The 20,338-nt window shown below is 45.3% G+C and overlaps 1 protein-coding gene across 1 annotated transcript; it reads right to left on the bottom strand.

Annotated features, from left to right (window-relative positions):
• Positions 1-126: 126 nt before the first annotated feature.
• On the bottom strand, positions 127-18,657 carry MCM10 (minichromosome maintenance 10 replication initiation factor). The gene is made up of 19 exons (XM_074167721.1): positions 18,651-18,657; positions 17,511-17,834; positions 15,831-15,935; positions 15,104-15,238; positions 14,533-14,707; positions 13,562-13,727; positions 12,617-12,784; positions 11,128-11,244; positions 10,258-10,457; positions 9,139-9,239; positions 8,031-8,132; positions 7,801-7,918; positions 6,651-6,879; positions 4,787-4,946; positions 4,266-4,384; positions 3,277-3,390; positions 2,356-2,501; positions 2,096-2,138; positions 127-1,730 (listed from the first exon to the last, which is right to left on the bottom strand). The coding sequence occupies exons 1-19, from the start codon at positions 18,655-18,657 to the stop codon at positions 1,647-1,649; spliced, it is 2,613 nt and encodes an 870-aa protein (XP_074023822.1). The 3' UTR covers positions 127-1,646.
• Positions 18,658-20,338: the final 1,681 nt, after the last annotated feature.

Below are 20,338 nucleotides of genomic sequence, written 5' to 3' on the forward strand. Positions count from 1 at the left end.
TTGTGGGCTCCAGGTGAGAAACTCCTGCTGGTCTGACTGAGAAAACGTGGGAGTTAACATCCACGAACCAATTCTTTCTGGCAATTCAGCACCGAGCTGTCAGGCAAACGAATAGGTTAAGGCAGTAACGCATCCTCTTCCTCAGAGAAATGATACCACACAAACCCAGGGAGCGTTTTATTGTGCTCTATTTATTCTGAACGAGGAGTCAACGGGAGACAGTGCCAAGCAATGTCACAGTTACATATTTACGGTCACCTACCAGTGACACCCCACCCATCAACTGGTATCGACCTGAGACTGAAGTGTCGGTAACATGCTGAGCAGAGCTGCCCAGAAGAAGCACCAGTAGATGAGGGCTGCAAAATACTGAGGCACATCTGCCCAGTTGCTTCACATCAAGTAACTCATTTCTCTTCCAGCCCTTGTGCAAGCAAAAAAAGAGGTATATCAACAAGGCCTCTGGAACATGGGAGACTGCTGGTGGCAGTTTCACCAAATCACTGAGGTGCTGGTGGTTTCAGGCATTTAAAAATACCCTGTGATCCTAACGGGGCATGAGGTAGGGACAGCAGAAGGATCAGGTCCAGGAAAAGCTGGCCAAATGCCACCGGCATCCCTACGGAGACGTGCTTTCAGAAAAACACCTGTATGAAAACAGCCTTTGGATACCTGGTCCTGCTTGGTCTGAGAGCTACTGTCCCCACACAGCCACGCCAGCAGCCCAGGCTGACATGGTGATGACTGGGAAAGACTTCAGGAAAATTTAAAAATGCCAAAAAAAAAAAAAAAAAGGGTAAAAATCTATTAAATGTAATCACTCAGCTCTTTAAAACCACTTACAAAACGGTGCCAGATTCATTAAAACGCTTTTCAGAGCGGGAGCTGCAGGTTTGCAGCCACGAAGGTGCTGTAGAGTGGATGGTGCTGGGAACACTGTACAGGCTGTGTGACAGGGAAAGGGCTTTCTGAAGAGCTCCCGCTGGTCTGCAGTGGAAACGCCGCTGGCTTGCAATGTCAAAGCCACTGAAGGTCCTTCTTAACACATAAGCCAAGGTGACAACTCAGGAACCGTTTGACATCTGTTCTTCAGGGTTCAAAGTGAGCAATTTTGGAGCCAAGACTGCGCTGTGGCTACAACCCTCTCACAGCCCTTTTTGGCCAACAGCTGAAAAACCTTGACAGGCTGGCGTTTATGCGCCACAGTATTGACTTCACAAGTGCTTAGGGAGTTCACAGTCCTCCTGGTTCATAATGATTTGTCACTTAAAATTCTGGTGAGGTCACTCTACACCAGCCATTCAACATAAACTGTGGGACCCCTGGGGATTTCTTGGTACAAGGTCCCCTCTAGCTGTCTCTTTTCTAGGTTAAATCTTGTAAACAAGTTGTTAGTAAGAAAGAACAGGCGTGAGTGTGTACTTCACATGCAGCCTTATTCAGTCAATTTTAAAAAGATCAAAGCCAGATATCCATGCAGTGGCCTGGTGGAGACTTTGTGGATGTCCTGCTCATCAGGAATTGACTCTTCTGCTCATTCGTCCCTAAAACCAGACTCCAGCATTCCAATACAGAAATGTGTGGTTTAAACACAGAAAGTTATCCTTATGTTGTAAAAAAAAAAAAAAAAAAAAATCAACGCCAGGTCACTTAAGACTATTGAGAAATTTTGGTTGTTCCTCCCCTCTTGGTAAAAGTGTTTCTCCACCAATCTTCGGACCTTTTTTCTCCTAGAAACATGAAGCATGGAGAATAGGAGTTAAATGTGTGGTAAGATGTCTCCCAAACATTTCTTTGCCAGAAGTTGTGGTAAGGCTAAATGATCTGATTAAATATTAAGTGATTAAAGACACTCTGGGAACCTTGACATTCTGAATTCTTACAACTTTGGTCAAAAGCAAATTCGCCATGGTTAAATAAAGCAAAGCTTCAAGAAGAGAAAGCAAGAAGCAAAATCCCAGTAAATCACAGCTGGCAGGTGCCTGTGTGCGCCTGACAAAATGCTGAGCTGCTTGGTTTCGCTCGTAAGGGCGCTGAAGCAAAGTGTGAAATGAAAGTACCGAGAGAAGGAGGCAGACCTGCAAGCACCACTGACCTTTAGCATCCCGTCTCGCTCCCACTTGAAGAGGCCACAGGTGCTGAAAGATGAAGGTTGGAGGTGAGGACCAGCGTGGTGTGTGTTTGGTGCACAGTGTGAGGGGGTCTAGAACTAGCCCCCCCACACCTTTCCCACGCTGCTCAGCACAAGGACTAACCTTCCCCTTCGAGGACAAGGTTTATGTGACTCCCAAGACGTTACTTGCGAATGGACGGTACAAAAGCCCCGCTCGCTATTTCACCAGGCTCGTTTCTTACCTGCAGGGCTTTTTTGGGAGCCTGTCGAGGGAAATAGCTCGGTTTCCACAAGGACATTTGAAAAATCGCTTGATGGCATCGTGCCAGTGGTAGTCATGGTTATCCTGCACACACGTCTCCAGAGGCTTGAAATAGGTGTAATTACACTGTCGAGGAGGAGAAAGAGAGCCATGAACACTTCACCAGCACACGAGACTGGCGACAGCTGAATGTCTGGAGGAAAGCTCCTCTGTCTTCTTCTCCCATCCCGAGGAGCCCACCAGTCTGAGATCATCACCCCAGGCTTTGTCACTGCTGCTTCTAATGCCATCCTCCCCTCTCTGCCACCACCCTGTGGCCCTGCTCCCAGCACCTCATGGAGCACACAGTGGCCCCTCTGTGCAGCCCCAAAACAGGCAGGAAAAGGCAGCAAGCAGGAAAGTGCAGCAGGGGCTGAAACTCTGGGAATGGGAACTCCTCCTTTCCCTTCAGCACATTTGGGATAGTAACAAAACTCCATTCCTCTTCCTGATAGCAAAATCCCTGGAAACACAGAGGAATCCCACCCAGTGTTATGTTTTCAAGGCATTTGGCTTCTTTTGCCATGTAATATGGGGAACTGAAGGTCCTGGTACAAAGGACTTCAGGGAAGAAACGGGTGTTAATGTCTGAAAACATTTACCAAAGGAACCCACTCGCATAAACATCAAGTTGAGATGTTCAGCACAGCGCTAAAGCCTGCCAGTCTCTTCATGGCTCAGTCACTCAGCGCATGGGCTGCTCTCAGCAACAGGCACAAGGAATGAAATGGTCTCCATTTGATCCCTGCGCTGGACTGTCGCCAAGAGAGCGACAGATGGGAGTCTTCAGGATGGTCCTGCAACTGTTTTGTACAACACATGTTCCACTCCCCTGCTGTTGCCCTGGCTCCCCTTCACTCACCGTTTTACATGTCACAACTCGACATTTCACTTCTTTGATGCTCCTCATCTTCTCTTCCATTTCTTCCTTTTTCACCAGCGGCTGGAAGTATTGCTCCTGCAGTTCAGCCTCAGCCTGTGGGGAGCACACAAAAAGGGTGGTGGGGAGACAAAGTAGGGAAAAGCCCCTCCATAAATGGCCTTAGGGCAAATTACTACTGGGCCTGCTTGAAGTAGACTGCAGTTTGGGAGCCAGAGAAACACCAAATGTCTCTTGCTTCAAAAAAATCCATGTAGCGCACGTGCTGTGCTTCAGCAACACCGAGATGAGCCACCTCTGAGATGTACGAGTGGGAGGGTTTAACAACAGCATGTACTACTGAAATAAGCACATACCTACGAGGACAGTGCAGGGAGAGGTCAGGTAGGCAGATGTAACAAATGGAATTGGTTCTTAGCCAAAATATTACTGTTCAGAAGAGCTTTAAACAGCTAGGCTTCATACCAATAAAACATGTCTAAGACCTGTGCCACTGGAGGTGCTGTATCCCTGGGAACAAGTTCAGCAAAGACCCCAATGGGAGAAACCCAACCTCTTAGGTCTTCAGGGGAACTGCTGGCATTTCACAGGCTCCACAACTTAGACGAGTCCCAGATGAAGGTGCCAGCTGTCTTTACGTGACCAAGATGTCAAGAAATGAGGGGCAAAATAGGCACGTGGCTAATTTGGTTTTAAGGTAGAAGGATTTCTCTGATCATCCACTAATCAGGAAACTTCACTGATTCTTCCAAACACAGCAAAAAAAGATGACGGCAACCTGACCTTACCATGGCTATGGCAATAATGCTGACTTGCAGGCTCTGTGCCCTGTGTGCTCATAGACCCTACTCATCAGGACATTGTGGTCCCTATGACACGTTTGGGTGCCTGCTGCTTGCTGAAATCACTATGAGGAGTCCAGACAGCTCCGTAGTTCTGAGCCCTCAGTCACGGCTGGATTGAGGCCATACCTCTTTCAGGACATCTGTGTGCTTGGACCTGGCATTCAGGATTTTCTGGAACTCTTCTGACTCCAGATAGGCCAGCTGCTCACGTTGTTTCTTTTGGGCAGGCTCCAGTTTGTCCATATCTAGGGAGACAAAAAGGCTCAGTCCTACAGAGACCATGTTCAAAACAAGGTTGTGGTCTCTTCTTAAGCATGACCACTGCAGGAGATTTTGGAAGTCTCAGGTCTCTCAGGCAGATGTTCAGGTCAAACAGCAGCCTTTATTAGCTCAGGAGAACAAGAAGCCAAGTTCAAATACGGCTTCAGAAAAAATAAAATAATTTTTAAAAATAACATTGCATCTTCTCTCAACTAGGACTTTTCACATCACTCCCAGGGGAGCAAGCAGCATTGCTTCTCTGACTGATGGAGAAGCTTTAAAGGGAATTAAGCAATTCATGCAACATCACACAGTAAATCACCAGCAGGAAAGCTCAAGTTCCCACAGAAAATTCAGATACCTTCCCAGGTGGGACTACTACATACCATTCTCTGCTTCTGTGCCTTGTGGTTGAGCAACATTTTTCTCAACTCTTTCAACAATTTCTAGGACATCGTCAACATCAGCTCTTTTCCTCTTGACGCTGTTCGGGTCAGTTTTAGCAAGAATCTGGCCTTTTGCTCGTAGTCGGCGTATTGCAGCCAGCTAAAAAACAGGAAAGAGCAGTAAACGCAGTGGCAACCAGTCTGGCTCCCATGTTTCTACTTCCAGAAGTAGCAGAGGAAGTCTGTCAAAAGGAGGAGACAGGATCCACTGGCCTGAGACCGGAGCTGGCCGAAGAGAGGCTCAACAAAATTCCCAGCTCTGCTGTACATCTAATTCACCGCATCACCCAACCTCTCGGGACTTCCCAAACCATAAAATCTCTCCTCCAGGGGCGTTACCAGGTTTGATATCTCTGCAGCCATACTTAAACCACTTCACTTCACAAATCAGTAAGTTTTCCAGAAGAATCAAATTCACTTGAGATTTCCGCATAAATTGGTAATAATCAGGAACTAATACAAAATTGCATACAATTACTCCTTTCTGTACTTCCAGAATGCTAAGACTGCTTCCTTGCTGGAAGAGAGAAGTTTCTTTGACAAACATGTGAAGAGATTTGTACCAAGGAAAGATGCAGTCTGTTCTGGCTAGAAACCAAAATTATCCAAACTCTTGGCACAACATAGCTAAACTAATTTAGTTGACCATTATTTACCTGGGAAATGGAAAACAGGAGTATTGTGGGAACTCTTGGCACAACATAGCTAAACTAATTTAGTTGACTATTATTTTATTAAACTATTTATTAAACATTATTATTAAACTAATTTAGTTGACCATTATTTACCTGGCAAATGGAAAACAGTGTATTGTGGGAAAACACCCACAATACACTGCACTAGCAATGCCAAAGAACAAACGTGCACAATTCAGCATTCCAGGGATTTTCAGCACAAATCCCCTAGCCCTTCCCAGCATTTCAGGGTTTTCATGTTTGTAAAACAATCACTAGTGACAGGCCTTTCTCTGCTTTCCTGTGTAAAAATCACTTCAGCGCCTCCCATCCTGGTCCGGGACTGACCTACAACCTGATGGTTTAAGGTGTCCCAACCCCTCAAAACACAAAAGCAGCCACTGGTGGACAGATTTTTGTCCCACCTGCATGAAGAACAGAGTACAAGGACAGCCACACAGCTATTCCAAACTGCTCTCCAGAAAGGTAATTTGCCCAACGGGTGACAGACTGTGTCAGGTCATGAAGAATGGAGTCGGTTCTACCCAGAGAAGCTGCTGGTGTGCATAAAGAGGTGTTTCTTCTGCAAAAAGCTCAGCATCAGGCTCATGACTTAAATGAGATGCCCTGTCTCCCGATCTCCTTTTCCCTGGTCCCATTCCAAGAGGCTGCTCTGTCCCCTGTTCTACTTGACATTTGCTGAAATTGCTAGTTATGTGAGTGGCTTTGGTGATGCTTGCCTTCAGAGACCAAGAGCAAGCTCATGAGCGTCACACATGAGACAGATCGTAACTTGCTCCTGACCAGTTCAGGTGGATTGTGATTTAGCAAAAGACACCAGCTCTGGTGGCCAAACGTCACACACAAAGGACCCTGTTCCAGAGCTGTTCCACTGCTCTGGAGGTTGACTACAGGCAAGCCAGTAGCACGGACCTTGCTACTAAGAGCTGTCAGGAACTGCAGGTTTCTTGTGTACTGTAATACAGCCCAGTCTGATCCCACAAATCAGAAACTTTAGCAGGATCAGCACTGAGCTGTCCTATATCTGATCGAAGACTCCTCTACTACCACTAACCAAACCTCCCTTAACCTCCCCTTCTTAATACTCAAAAGATTCAAAGAGCTGTTACCTTTTTGGCTTCTGCCAAGCTGCCTAGCTTTGGTGTCGGAGGTGGAGACCCATCAAAGAAGAGGATATCTTCTCCTTCTGAGAAGCCTGTGCCCAGCCTGGGCCTTTGAGGAGTTGACATTTTTGCAGCTTTGGGAAACTCTGCCCCAGGCACTGGGGAAGGGAGCGAGGACTGTCTGGAGGAGGATGGGAGAGCAGGGCTGCCGGCTTTACTTGTATTCTGGAGAAACCTTATAAGACAAGAATAATCCATTGAAATATGAACACAAATCAAAGAGACAGAGTTTTGAGAAAGAGATAGGAGCGGCAGGGATGTTGACTGATTTTTCACTAATTGGCCTTTTATCGCTAGAAAATCATGCAGCAATTCAGGCATTCAGGAGAAGAAAGCAAGACTGGTAAGGAACTTAACTGGGTGGCTGAAATCAAGAGTGACTTAAGGAAGTCACCAGAAGGAATGAATGGCTAATTGCTTTCTGAAACCAACAAAAAAAAAAAAATAAAGCGGGGAGGTGGGAGCTGAAAGCACAAAAATGGGCTTCTTTACAGAACAGGCAGCTAAGCAGTGAGACTCCTTGTCACAGGGGTCACATAAACGCTTAGGTTTACATAGGTCATGGTGAAGAGGTTGGACAGGTTCATGGGGAAAAAAAAAAAGCAAAAGACCTTTCATAAATACTGTGACAGACACCACCTCTAGCATGGAAAGTCCCTGCAATACATAGTGCTGTAGGCAGGAAAAGTATTTGGGGGAAATATCATCATGATTGTGCCTAGTCTTATTATTCTCCTTCAGGTTCTGTTTTGGTTCCTCTTGAGGCTATATCAATCTCAGTCTCACCCAGGGTAGCTCTTCTGAAGTTCTTAGGTTTGTTAACAAGATATGCACAAAACACTTGAAAACCTTAAGGTTCAGAAGACCCTTGCAAGCCAGCAATGAACAAAACCAGGAGTCCTGACCTGTGCTCAAATCAGGCCCTTCCCATCATGCTTTCCAGTTACTGGGCACTGTGCTGGAGCATTTGGTTCTCGACTGAGTACTGGGGTATTTCTATTTAAACCAAGTTTTTCTAAAAACAGCAAAACACCTCCACTGTTATAGTTAGAGACATAATAAAGGAACCCTTCCTGTGAAAGTCAGTATGTATTACCGCCTCTGAATCTCTTCAGATCGCTTTTTTCTGGCCTCCAGCAATTTCTGTTTCTGTTGCTTGAGCAGTGCTGAAGCAGAGATAGACTGGAAATTGGCCCCTTGCTTCTTTTCAGCATCTGGGGAAAAAAAAAAACAAACCAAACCAAAATAAAAAAGGCGCTGATATTTGCTCAGGAGGAGATCTAGTGTTTTCAGGAGTGGGTTTTCCTTCAGGCGAAAGGACAATACCTGCTTTGGTCCAGTGTTTACAGAGGTTTCTTGCTCCAAAGGTTGGTTGTGCCAGCAGTTCCTTGAATTCCTCAGAACATTGCATGGGTCTCTTTGCTGCACCTGGGGTGGAAGAGACAGAAAATCCAACAGATTTGGAGCCAGGAAGGGAAGCAGGTCTGGCTTTAGAGATGTAGAGTAGTCAAGGTTCGAAGAAACCCCTGTGAGTCACCTGAGTGAGCATGCCCCCAGCGCAAGGCCAACTTCTACACTGTATTTGGTTGGCATTTCTACCCCTTCAGCAATTTCATTAGACAGCCAGTTCCCCATCAACCTTGGCTGTCTTTGGTGCTCCCACCATTCCCATTTTTAGAATACTTGAAAGCCCTGAAGCCACCACATCTTATCCCTGGAGAATTAAGGGCAGCTAGAGACAGGACACACACTATGATGTCTGAAATGGAGGCAACTGAGGGAAATGAAAGATGCGAATAAGACATCTAAGTGGCATCTAGAGCACATAGTTTGAATAACCTGTCATCTGCTCTCCACCAAGCATAAAAAGGGTGTAATATTAAGTGCTTTTCAGAAAACAAATGGTGGCAGAGAAAAATTGGTGACATCCCAAAGGCTATGGAAGGATCAGACTTTGTAGATCACAAAAGAAAAGCCCTAGAAACAGGCTGAGTATTTAGGAGGTCCCCTGCATTGCAGACCTGACTGATTTATACTTGGTATTCCTCAGAAGCTTTCAAGATTGACAGAAGTCATTTATTTTAATCAAATAAAATAAATTCTCTGGTGCAAAGTTCTTAAAACTTCCAATTCCCATTAATCTGGCAAAGATCTTCTGTCACTGTCCAAAGACAGAAGAGGAGACTTAATTCAGGGGCACTGATGAAAAAAAGATGCATGGAGCTACACAGTTGCTTAGTTACATTTGCCTTGCAGCTGTGATCTCAAGAGGGAAGAGGAGTTCTGATCAACTGAGAAAGCAGCCTGCAAACAGCTATCTCTGTAGCAAAGCAATTGCCAGATTCATTCAGTAAGTAGCAGGGTCCAGGGACACATCTACACATCAAGCTGGTAATATCTGGAGGGTGAAGAGACTACAGGGGTAGTTAGGTACCAATTTTCTGCCTGGTTTCCTGGACAATTGCATCAGCTCCTCTCACGACCAGATTGGAGAGAGTGGTTTGAATCTTCCTTTTCGGTGCTGCAGCCGCTGCACTAGAAAGAGGAAACAAAACCAGATCATCAGAGTTTTCCCATGCTTAGAGCAAGGACAGGAGCTTGAACACTAGCCCAGTGCTTCAGCAAAACTCCAGCCACCCTTTATTTAATCCAAATTGGTGCCTCTCTACTGTTATCTGTCTGTCTTCGGGAAGGACATGGATCTAAATCTAAATTCTAGCACATTGTTTAGGATCCCCCATTTCTCCCTGGGTTGAGATATTTTTCTCCTATGCATTGCGAGAATGCTAAACATAGGTCACGGCTTATTAGTTCCAGGGACGGAGAGGAGGCTGGAATTGCTTCATTACTGTGGAGTCACACCAGTTATCAGAGAGCAGTGGTAAGGGAATGAAAGTCGTGTGCAAGCAAAGGGCTCAATCCAGCTGTGAGTCCAGTATTTCCACAGCTGCCTTCAGCAGGATTTGGATGAAGGACCTGGCCCCTCCATGCTAGTTATGAGATGTGTATGGATCTACTGACCTTGGTCACTTAATAGTACACAGGGTGTACTACTGTCTCTTCATTAACACATAGTGATACTGTATCATTTCAGTTAAGGAAGGGAGGAGGAAATACAGAATACACTGACACTGAGCCTGGGATTAAATGCAATGAGCCATAACAAAATACAATACCGGAATGGCACTGAAAAATACTCATCTTGGAGACTCAAATGCTTGGGATCTCATGAGAAAGTTCATTTCACCTACTGAAACAAAATGCCACCTGACAGCACAACACAGTATTAATGAGGTAAAAAATACCCCTTACCACATCTTAGCACTGATTGTCAAAATTTTTCCATCAAACAGCAGCTCTGATATCCTATCCCATGACGCCAGGAGAATTACACCAAACATGGAGCATTTATTTCTATTTGGTGAATGTAGTTAAGTCAAAGGGAGCTCTCACCCTAGAGACAGCTCCAGGCTCACTTGTGTATGAGAGGTAAATGCTGTTTAAAAGCAGTGAACTGTGCTTTAGCCCAAGGGAAATAAGTGGTTTATCTTACACCGAGGCTGCGTATGCTGCTGAAGAGACGCCTCCATAGTAAAACCCATCCTGACACAGCCTCTCCTTCAAAGTGGGATTTTTCCGACCAACTTTTTTGGGAATGCGACCACCAGAAAAGGTAGATTGCAGATCTGCCCGCTTCGAGCTGAGCTTCTTGTACTGGGATTGTATGTGATACTGACAATATTCACAGTCGTTCTGAAAAGAAATGGGAGAAGCCTGTTGCAGAACACTAGCAGTTACAATTTACTTCATTCCTCTCACCTACATGCATCCTTCTATGGCTAAACCGAAGCAACATCTCTATTGTGGTACTCCAGCATTTGACCAACTCAGCAAACACATGCCCACACTCCAGCAATGAAAACCAAAACTAAAATTGCTCATGTTAATCACTGGAAAAAAAACCCATGTGTCAAGGACTTCCTCCATCCCAGGAATAAATATTCTGGCAGCTTACAGGCACGCTGGACCAGGGAACTCATTGGGTTAAAACTGTCTCTGAAAAACATAACCATTCCCAAGAAAAACCTCCCTTTGTTATACCTTGTATGTGATGCGCGGAAACACTCTAGAGCAGTGCATGGAAGCTTGCAGCAGCACAAAGGAAAGTGAAAGGGTGTGGAGATGGTGACAGTCATGGGTCAAGACCATCTCTTTTCACTGCAGCACCAACTTTGCATTTAGGGAGCTACCGTGCTGCTGCTCCAGTGCCCTCACAGAAGCTCCTCTAGGTTTCATTTCTCAGTTTCTCCACTCAGTTTAATTAGTTACAAGTCAAGATCCAGAAACAAGTCAGAGTCGTACAAAATCAGCAGCCAGATTTTCACCAACAGCTTAAGGATGTCCTGGCTACTGAGATACAGACCAGGTTCACAATCTGTGCACAAGGATCACCGTTCTTCTTCCTGGCTTTGCAAGTGCCCAGGTCCAGAGCTTCACCCATGAGGAGGATCTTCTGGGGATGATCAACAGACAAACACACCTAGAAAGAAATCAGAGCATGCCTTCAAGAGGACTCTATGGGCTTCTCTCTAGATGCCACTGGTTTGACTCTGGTCCGGTTTTGCCCCTCTGGTATTAACAATGCAGCAATGGGCCTAGCTTAAGAAAGTCACGTGTTCTGTTTAGATTGAGAAAAGGCTCAGTTAAAAAAAGTTAATTTCTTTCTCACAAAGAGATGAAAAATGTTGCATTTCTATGTTCAGAACCTCAAGGAACCAAGGACCAGCAAAGGCAGATTTAGCTGTGCTATAAATGATGGTCCCGTACAACCGCTTGGCTCCGACGCCACCATGGCAACCACATTCAGCAGTGGATGGGAAGAAGAGTTGGACTAAAAGCTCTGTCCCTCTCCGTATGTTTAGGGTACAATCAAAACTGACTCCTGTGGTACAAGGAGACTGTCTACCTCACACAATCAGGGATAGTAGGAATTATGTCTGTAGATAAGAAACACGTTGAGAAGTCAGCTTTAACGTAGGTCTAAATGTGTACATTTTAGCTCAGAGCCATTCTTAACAGTTGAATACAGCCCTTACATTAAATCTGGTATGTTTTTCGACTCACCAGTAGGACTTTCTACTGCTCATTCATGTTAATTTAAGCAATTATATAGCTTAATAGACAATTAATGAGATTCTTAATTTTTCCATTTGGAGAATTTAAAATGCAAAACACTACATCACCAGCTACTAGATTGAAATTCCCCTTGACAGAAGTCAGAACAGTTTCCATTCCAGTGCAATTAAAAAGATATTAGAAAAATTAATTTATTAGCAAAATGAAGCCACCTTAAATGTTTTGATACATAAATAAAAGTAATTCATCATGTTCTGCATTTATAGGTAATTGATTAAACAAGTAAAGTACTATGTATCAACTTACTATATAAACAAATGATGTATTATAATAAATCAAATATTGCTTCTTCTCAGTCATGATTTTGGAACCAAGAAACATTTTGCAATCACATCTCATGCTTAAATTTGAAGGGAGAAATGAGCTTCCCCACCTTTTTCAGATTTTAGAGACCTCTGCTGAAATGGGCTTTGCACTGAGGAACCTGAATAAACTGAAATGAAAAAACACACCCTACATCTGTGGAGAGAAGATTAAACACTTGAATAAACTCTGGTTTTAGACGCTTAGTAGAAGCGTCTTGAAGTTCAGTCTTCCAGAAGTCCAGGAGCAAATACGCACCACACAACCATCTGAATGCTATTCAAACTGTTCAGGCAGACTGCTGTAATTTCAGCCTTAACTTGTGTTCTAAAGCTAAATCTCAAGTAGATATGAAAAAGTATCAGCTATGATTTTTTCTCTACAGCTGATGGGCAAGTGAAAAATCCTCTCACCTCATCTGAGCCTTCTTTAGGTTTCATAGGATTAGCATTGAGCAGCCCGATGACTGTGCCTTGGTCTGTCTTCCAGTGCTCTTTGTGGACATCACCAAACAAGAAGAGTGAGACACATTGATTGAGATCCCGTAGGTCATTCAGCCGCCAAATGCTGAAGGTTCTGCCCTGGAACAGACATTTCCTTTCAGCTCTCAGCATGGGGACAGTGACTGTCCCCTCTTGCTGTTGCTTTTAAAGAGTTATTCTGATTTTTTTCCCCCTGGGTTTTCCTGATTTAGAAAAGCACAATTTGTAACCTTAGTAGAGGTTAGATAAAGCATCTCCAGCCATGCCACACAACCATTTCTGGTATTCTTAAAGGCTGAAATAGAACAACAATAATTGCTATTGCCAATGTCCCAGATATTAAAGCTGGACAGCACTCTTGATTGCTGAATAAAGAGGTTTTTACCCCACTGAACAAATAAAACCAAAGCATATCCAGATCTCTGTTTCATCAATGACTTTGTATAGGACATGTACTGTACACCACATAGGACAGAATGACCTCTAGGGAAGTGACAGAAGCAGAATGTAGTGGCACATTTAAAACAAGAGGGCTGACTAGAAAGACTGAGAGTCACAGTTTTTTTCCACACTGGCATTTAACATGTAACAGTGGATGAACAGATTTAGGCAGATTTATGCCACGGCTACTTTTCTTACATTAGTGTCTGGGACAGTTGCATCAGATAAACGAAGCACTTAACCCTGAGGACTAAAACCTCAGGACTAACCTGAGGACATTTCTGCGTGAAACCAGATAAGCCAAGATCTTTAACATAGTAGCTTTTCATTAACTACATGGGATTGACTGATGAAGTTGAAGACCTAACTAGTTTCTCAGGAAAGAAGACCAGCATTTCACTTGGACTGAGCAAGGGAGGCAACCAAGTTACTCACATTATTTGCGCTCTGAGGAGTGACCTTCTTCACTATGACTCCAAACGTGACCCAGTCTATTTCCTCCAGATTTTCTGTAGCAAGTTTGCTCTTCAGCTGGGACAGTCGGAGGAGCTTCCGGTTAGCCATTTTCCTGTCCATTTCAGCCGACGAAACCCGGGGTTTTCTAGATTAAGCAAAAGCATGTAAAAGAGAACACATCCATTGGCACAAATGGACAACCAAAACCATTCAGCATTCTCCTGGGGAGGCTACGTCTCACAGCAAAATGCCCCTGTGCCTTATTTCACCCTGAGGTCACTTGAAACAAAACCCCCGTCCCTCGGTTCAGGACACTGTACAAATACCAGAAAGCTACAGATCACGCCAGTCTTTGTCCAAATAGCTGTACTGCAACTTAGCCCTGAGCCTGCATTAACTCTGCTCATTTCAGGAATGATTGAGCATGAATGACTGAGCACGGTTTGGAAATCCAGCACGGTTTCTAGTGAGGGAAGACACCGTGAGTATTCAGAGACCTCTAGTGGCCACATCAAGTATGGGGATCCCAAGGGGCTTCTGAGGTTTCTAATTTTGGGGCAAAATCTGCTCAGCTGGAACACAACTGGGCTTTGCACAGCCCATAGCCTCCCTCCTCCACCACTGAGACATCCCAGAGAAGGCAGCACTAATAAAATTATAGCTTTTTTTATTAGAAAAGAACAAAGGTGAAAATAGAAACATGGTACTAAGCCGAAAGTCAACGTTACCTATTTAAATCAACCAGCCAATGCTGTGGCTTTCTATTACATCCCCTAATGACAATTGACTGCTCTGGCATGGTTAAATGACGGCTAATCGGCTAATCAGAAATCCAGTCCTCGGCTCACCACTTGTGTGACTACCATCACAGGACACTGGACTGATTGCATTTTCTTTCCCGTTACTGGAGAGTGATATCCCCAAACAGAGCTCAGTGCTGGGCTGCTGACCTTAATCTCAGTCCCGAGAAGGTTTCCACAGACACTGGCTGAGTTGTTGCACCGGAGCATGTGGGCACATGAGGAGTCTTATCTCTGGTCACCTTACTGGGTGCGTTCCCTGCAGCAGATGCGAGAGGCTGGAACGCCAGACTGAGGACTTGTCGTGGAGGAGGCGGCTTGTTCTCTTTAGTAGGAAAAAAAGCAAGAAAAAGAATCTTGATAATGAAAGAAAACTTCTTAATAAAAATAACACTAACTTACACCTGACCAGAGACAGGAGTCTAATATAACACACTTAAGAAAAAGGCGTAAAACTGTCTTATTTGCTTCCCAGAGCAGCTCTTATTTCCCAGGCAAGCTAAACTGTAGGATACACAGATGCAGTACAGAGCACAGCACCCATTGCAAAGACCACAATAATTAATTCTGTAGTGAGCTCTGTTCTGCTGTGACCAGACTGCTACTGGGGCACTGACTAGTATAAAACTATCCTGGATGTGTCTACACCGCTGCTGTGAACTAGACGGGCTTTCGACAAATGCTTGGTGTGTTTCAGTGAAAGGAGGACTGAGAATGGTACCTGCTGAGGATGCTTTTGATTTCTGGATTCCTCGTTTGGTTGGCGGTAAAGGATTGCCCAGCTGGGCCGAGAAACACGGTGACTCTTGCAGCTTCTGAACTTTCCTTTCCTTTAAGGGTGGACAGGGAGATTTACCTGGCCAAGAAAACAGAAAAAAATTGTTTAAGAGATCTAAGGAACTGGGCTTAAACAGTAAGAACTGCTCCAAACTAAGTAATTATCTGAATAACAAGCCCAAGTCAGGGTTCCACACAGAAACCCTTCAGCTAAGTTGCCAGCATCTGAAGTGCAACAGCCGGAAAAGCCCCAGTGACTCTTCCCCCACAAGCACCTAAAGTTCTGGATGTCACCGAAGCCACAAAGCTGTGGAAAGTAGAAACAAACCCTTGCTTTTCAATTTTAACATATAACTTTATTACTACACCCAGCAACAAACATAGCTATATTTTCTTACTGGCAGATGACAGGAGGGACACTTCCAGCAGAAGACCCTGGAGCAGTCCAGTCATGAAAGCCACCTCATGTAGAAGCAACCCATGATACAGATACCAAAACTGTAGCTCACTGAGTTAGTCTGTAGCTGCAGGAAACAACTTGCGTGGGAATACACCAGACCACCATTCCTCCTTGCTACTCAGTGCCCACTTTAGGATTATCTGGAGTCTTGCCTATAAATTGCACATTGGTAGGCCAACAAATCATAAACTCATTTAATTAGTCTCATTACCAGGGGTTTTCTTCTCAGGGCCTGAACTGGATTGCTGCCCAATAGCAGTCTTCTGCAACTGCTCCTGCAATGTCTTCATCTGTTCTTGCAATTTTCTCAGCTCAGCTAGGAAAGAGGGGAGAAGAAAAAGGATAATAATGAAAACAGCAGGAGGCGATTGCAAACAGGGATTTATGAGATCCCTGGAAGTCTGGCAGTTTTACTACATCATAGGAACTTAGAAAACAAAGACCCAAGCCACAATACAAATGTACTTGACTGTACAGCTCGCAGTGAAGGGCCACTTTTTCATACAGCCTGGAGCTGATTTTTCTCATATAAATATTTTCCTTGACCATGGTATGTTCCTTGGCATGGTGCGTATATCTTTCCTCCTGAAGTTCAACAAGGCCAAGTGCAAGGTCCTGCACCTGGGTCGGGGCTACTCCCGGTATCAAAGTAGGCTGGGGGATGAAGGGGTTGAGAGTAGTCCTGCCGAGAAGAACTTGGGGGCACTGGTGGATAAAAAGCTGGACATGAGACAGCAACGTGCACTAGCAGCTCAGAAAGCCAGCCGCATCCTGGGCTGCATCAAAAGCAGCGTGGCCAGCAGAGCGAGGGAGGGGATTCTGCCCCTCCACTCCGCTCTCGCAAGACCCCACCTGCAGTACCACATCCAGCTCTAGCACCCCCAACATAAGGACATGGACCTGCTGGAGCTGGTCCACAGGAGGGCCATGAAGATGATCAGAGGGCTGGAGCACCTCTGCTGGGAGGACAGGCTGAGAGACTTGGAGCTGTTTGGCCTGGAGAAGAGAAGGCTCCAGGGAGACCTTATAGCAGCCTTCCAGCACCTAAAGGGGGCCTACAGGAAAGATAGGGAGGGACTTTTTACAAGGCCATGTAGTGACAGAACAAGGGGTAATGGCTTTAAACTGCAAGAGGGTGTATTTAGATTAGATATCAGGAAGAAATTATTTACTGTGAGGGTGGTGAGACACTGGAACAGGTTGCCCAGAGAAGCTGTGGCTGCCCCATCCCTGGAAGTGTTCAAGAGCAGGCTGGATGGGGCTTTGAGCAACCTGGTCTAGCAGAAGGTGTCCCTGCCCATGGCAGGAGGGTTGGAACTAGATGATCTTTAGTGTCCCTTTCAACACAAACCATTCTATGATTCTACGATACTGAACATAAGACAATTTAAATGGCTGATGATTGTACTATTTACTATAAAGAAATGCTTCCAATATAACCAAATATGTGGCCTGGACACAGGAAGGCTCTGTGGCCAGCTCTGCTTCCACACTGACTGGTATGGCAGAACCTTCTGCTGTTAAGTCCTGTGGGGGAAGGGAGAGCTGTGCTGGTGAAAGATGCCAGGGTGACAGCCCTGAAGACTGAAGCAACGTTGCTTTTCATCAGACGAGGTGCAGGTACACAGGCAACCTTCTCTATCCTGCTCAGCAGAGCCAGTTTAGTTTCCCTGGCTCACTTCAGTCCTCTGTCTTTTTTTTTTGGGGGGGGGGTGGGGAGGAACAGGTTTGGTGAGTTTAGTGACTGAGCACTAAAAACTGGACTTACAAAGTTTCACAAGGACTTTCTGTATTCCCCATCCTAAACTGAGAAGCAGCAGACACTACCTTCTGCCCATTAGCTGTCTAGAGACAAGATATATACAATAAAATAGATAAAAGATTCTGTTACCTTGCAGTTCTTGGTTGGTCTTCTCGTTTGCCTGACTGGGAGCTGAAGTGGGGACAGTTTCTTCTGCCTCCTCCTCCTCTTCCAGCAGGTCATCCACATTTCCAAACAGTGTAGCCAGGTTCTCCTTCTGTTCATCAATCATGTTGTCCTCAGCATCAACCTCCTCAGTGTAGGATGCATCATCTTCTGCATCGAAGAGCTCATCGTATTCATCTGGTTCTCCCCCCTCATCCTCTGGGGCATTTTCCTCCTCAGGAGAATTCCCCTCCTCAGTTGCTTCGCTTTCTTCCAGGAGGGAGGCCAACAGATCCAAGTCATCATGAGCTAAGGTAAAAATTAAACTCAGCGTTATTTCTTCCCAGTTAGAGGAAAGCTGCCATGGAATAAAATATCCACGCTACTCTAATCACAAGCTAATGACAACCAAAAGCAAATCAGAACAGCAAGTGGCATTCTTAAAAAACTACTTCAACTTTGGCTAAAGGAAGAAAAAGCAGCTTCCTGCCATCCAATCAGATGGAAACGTGGTTGCAGACACTCTCAGTTTATGATCCAGGCTGGCTGGTCAGCAGAAAATTGGCAGGCTGCTTCGCACTGGCTTTTCCTTCTATGCAGCTGCTTGTACAATAGCTGCTGTTACAAAAAAAAAAAAAAGAGCCTTGTAAAGGTGTAGCCAGGAACTCTAAGGAGACACCCACGTGGCTTTTGCCAATAGAAGCTGAAGAGGAAGATGCAAGGCAGGCAAGAAAGCAGATCCCCAGATATGCTTTGCTCAAGCAAGAGAATAGAAAGCAAAGAAAAACTGAAGGGACAAATAACGGATAAAAGAATATCAAGTTGAGAGAGAAATGGGACAGCCAGAGCAGAACTGAAATTCAGAACAAAACAAGAAATTTATTTAACCTTTGTTGCCAAAGAAAACAAAATCAGGGAAGGGACAAAGCAGCCTCACAGAAAGGTGACAACAATGAAGGCAAGGGACAACCTCAAAGGCTTCCACAAGTGAAGTCAGTGCAACATAATTTCCTTTACTAAGACATTTACCATATCTGGTAAATTTCTCAACACTTGAACTTATTAACTAATGTATTGGTCAGAAGACAATTTTCCTACTGAAAGTAAAAGTACTTTTCCCCTTACCGTCCATGATTACACCAGGATTTCTTCAAGAGCCCCTCAAGGAAAAAATTCTCTGTTACAGGGAGAACAACAGTGAAACCGTTAAAGTGGCTATAGCTCAACTAGAAATACATACTGTGTTCAGGCTCTTTATTTGATGATTTTCAAACCACCAGCTTGGTTTTGTTTACAGCTGCAGATGAGGACTCCACTAGATTTAAAACGCTTACATACATTTTCTACATTTAAAGTCTAACCTATACTGAACGCACTGCAGTGTAACAGCATTACTTTTAGAAAAAAGCCCGTAACAGGCAGAGATTTTAAGAAATGCCTACCATGTTCTCCTAGTAATAACTATTTCCACCTCATCAGTCCTGTGTTATAATCATCATTAGCATTTAACTAAAGCAAATCTTTCAAAATTGATTCAGTCATCATTTGAAAATGGAAGAAAGTAGCAGGGTTTCACTCTCTCTTCATAACACTTTTCTTATTCTTAAAAACATACATTCTACATTTCTCACACCTCCTCCGTTTCATGGATACGTGTCCATGAGAAATAATCAGCACAGGCAGGCATGAATGGCCAAGGGAAGACTGGATAACAGAAGAGAAATCCACTGGGGATGGATTATTCACAAACCCAAACTGTGACTCTGTGCTTGAATAGCTTTCCTGCTTCAAGGACTTTTGTTTTGCCTGTAAACCCAACTTTTAACAGTAGTCTCTTTCCTCTTGCCCCAGAAAACTTATTTTCAGCAAAGAATAATACAAAACTCAAGAGCATACATGAGCAGACGTGGCTAGTGACTCCCACACAGCTCCTGCCGTCCTGCTGGTGACGCTGGCCCTGGGATCCACCCTGCTGCAGTGTGGATCCTGTGGGGGCTCACCCCAGGATCTCCCCCTGCCTCTCTCCTGACAGAAACAGCCCTGGGCTCCCAAATCAGAGCTCAGCTGTGCTGTGCCAGCCACCTCACCTCCCCTCTCTGCAGGGACCACAGCAGCCACAGGATCTCCATCCCTCAGTGGATCCCCATTTCTCCTCTAGTGTTGCCCAGGATCGACCCTCCTCTCACCAGGGGAGCCTCATTCATAGAATCATAGAATGGTCTGGGTTGGAAGGGAGACTAAAGATCATCTGGTTCCAACTCCCCCGCCATAGGCAGGGACACCTCCCACTAGAGCAGGTTGCTCAAAGCCCCATCCAGCCTGGCCTTGAACACCTCCAGGGGTGGGGCAGCCACAGCTTCTCTGGGCAACCTGTGCCAGTGTCTCACCACCCTCACAGGAAAGAATTTCTTCCTGGTATCTAATCTAAATACACCCTCTTTCAGTTTAAAACTGTTCCCCCTCATCCTATCGCTACACTCCCTAATCTCCCTCCCTATCTTTCCTGTAGGCCCCCTTTAGGTGCTGGAAGGCTGCTATAAGGTCTCCCTGGAGCCTTCTCTTCTCCAGGCTGAACAACCCCATGTCTCTCAGCCTGTCCTCCCAGCAGAGGTGCCCCAGTCCTCTGACCATTTTTGCGGCCTCCTCTGAACCCGTTCCAGCAGGTCCTTCTTGGGCTGAGGGCCCCAGAGCTGGACACAGCACTGCAGGTGGGGTCTCACCAGAAGGGCCAGAATCCCCCTCCCTCGCCCTGCTGGCCACGCTGCTGATGAGGCAGCCCAGGATGCGGTCGGCTTTCTGGGCTGCGAGTGCAC

The sequence above is a fragment of the Numenius arquata genome, chromosome 2 (genome assembly GCF_964106895.1).
Source record: "Numenius arquata chromosome 2, bNumArq3.hap1.1, whole genome shotgun sequence".
Classification (NCBI taxonomy): Eukaryota; Metazoa; Chordata; class Aves; order Charadriiformes; family Scolopacidae; genus Numenius; species Numenius arquata.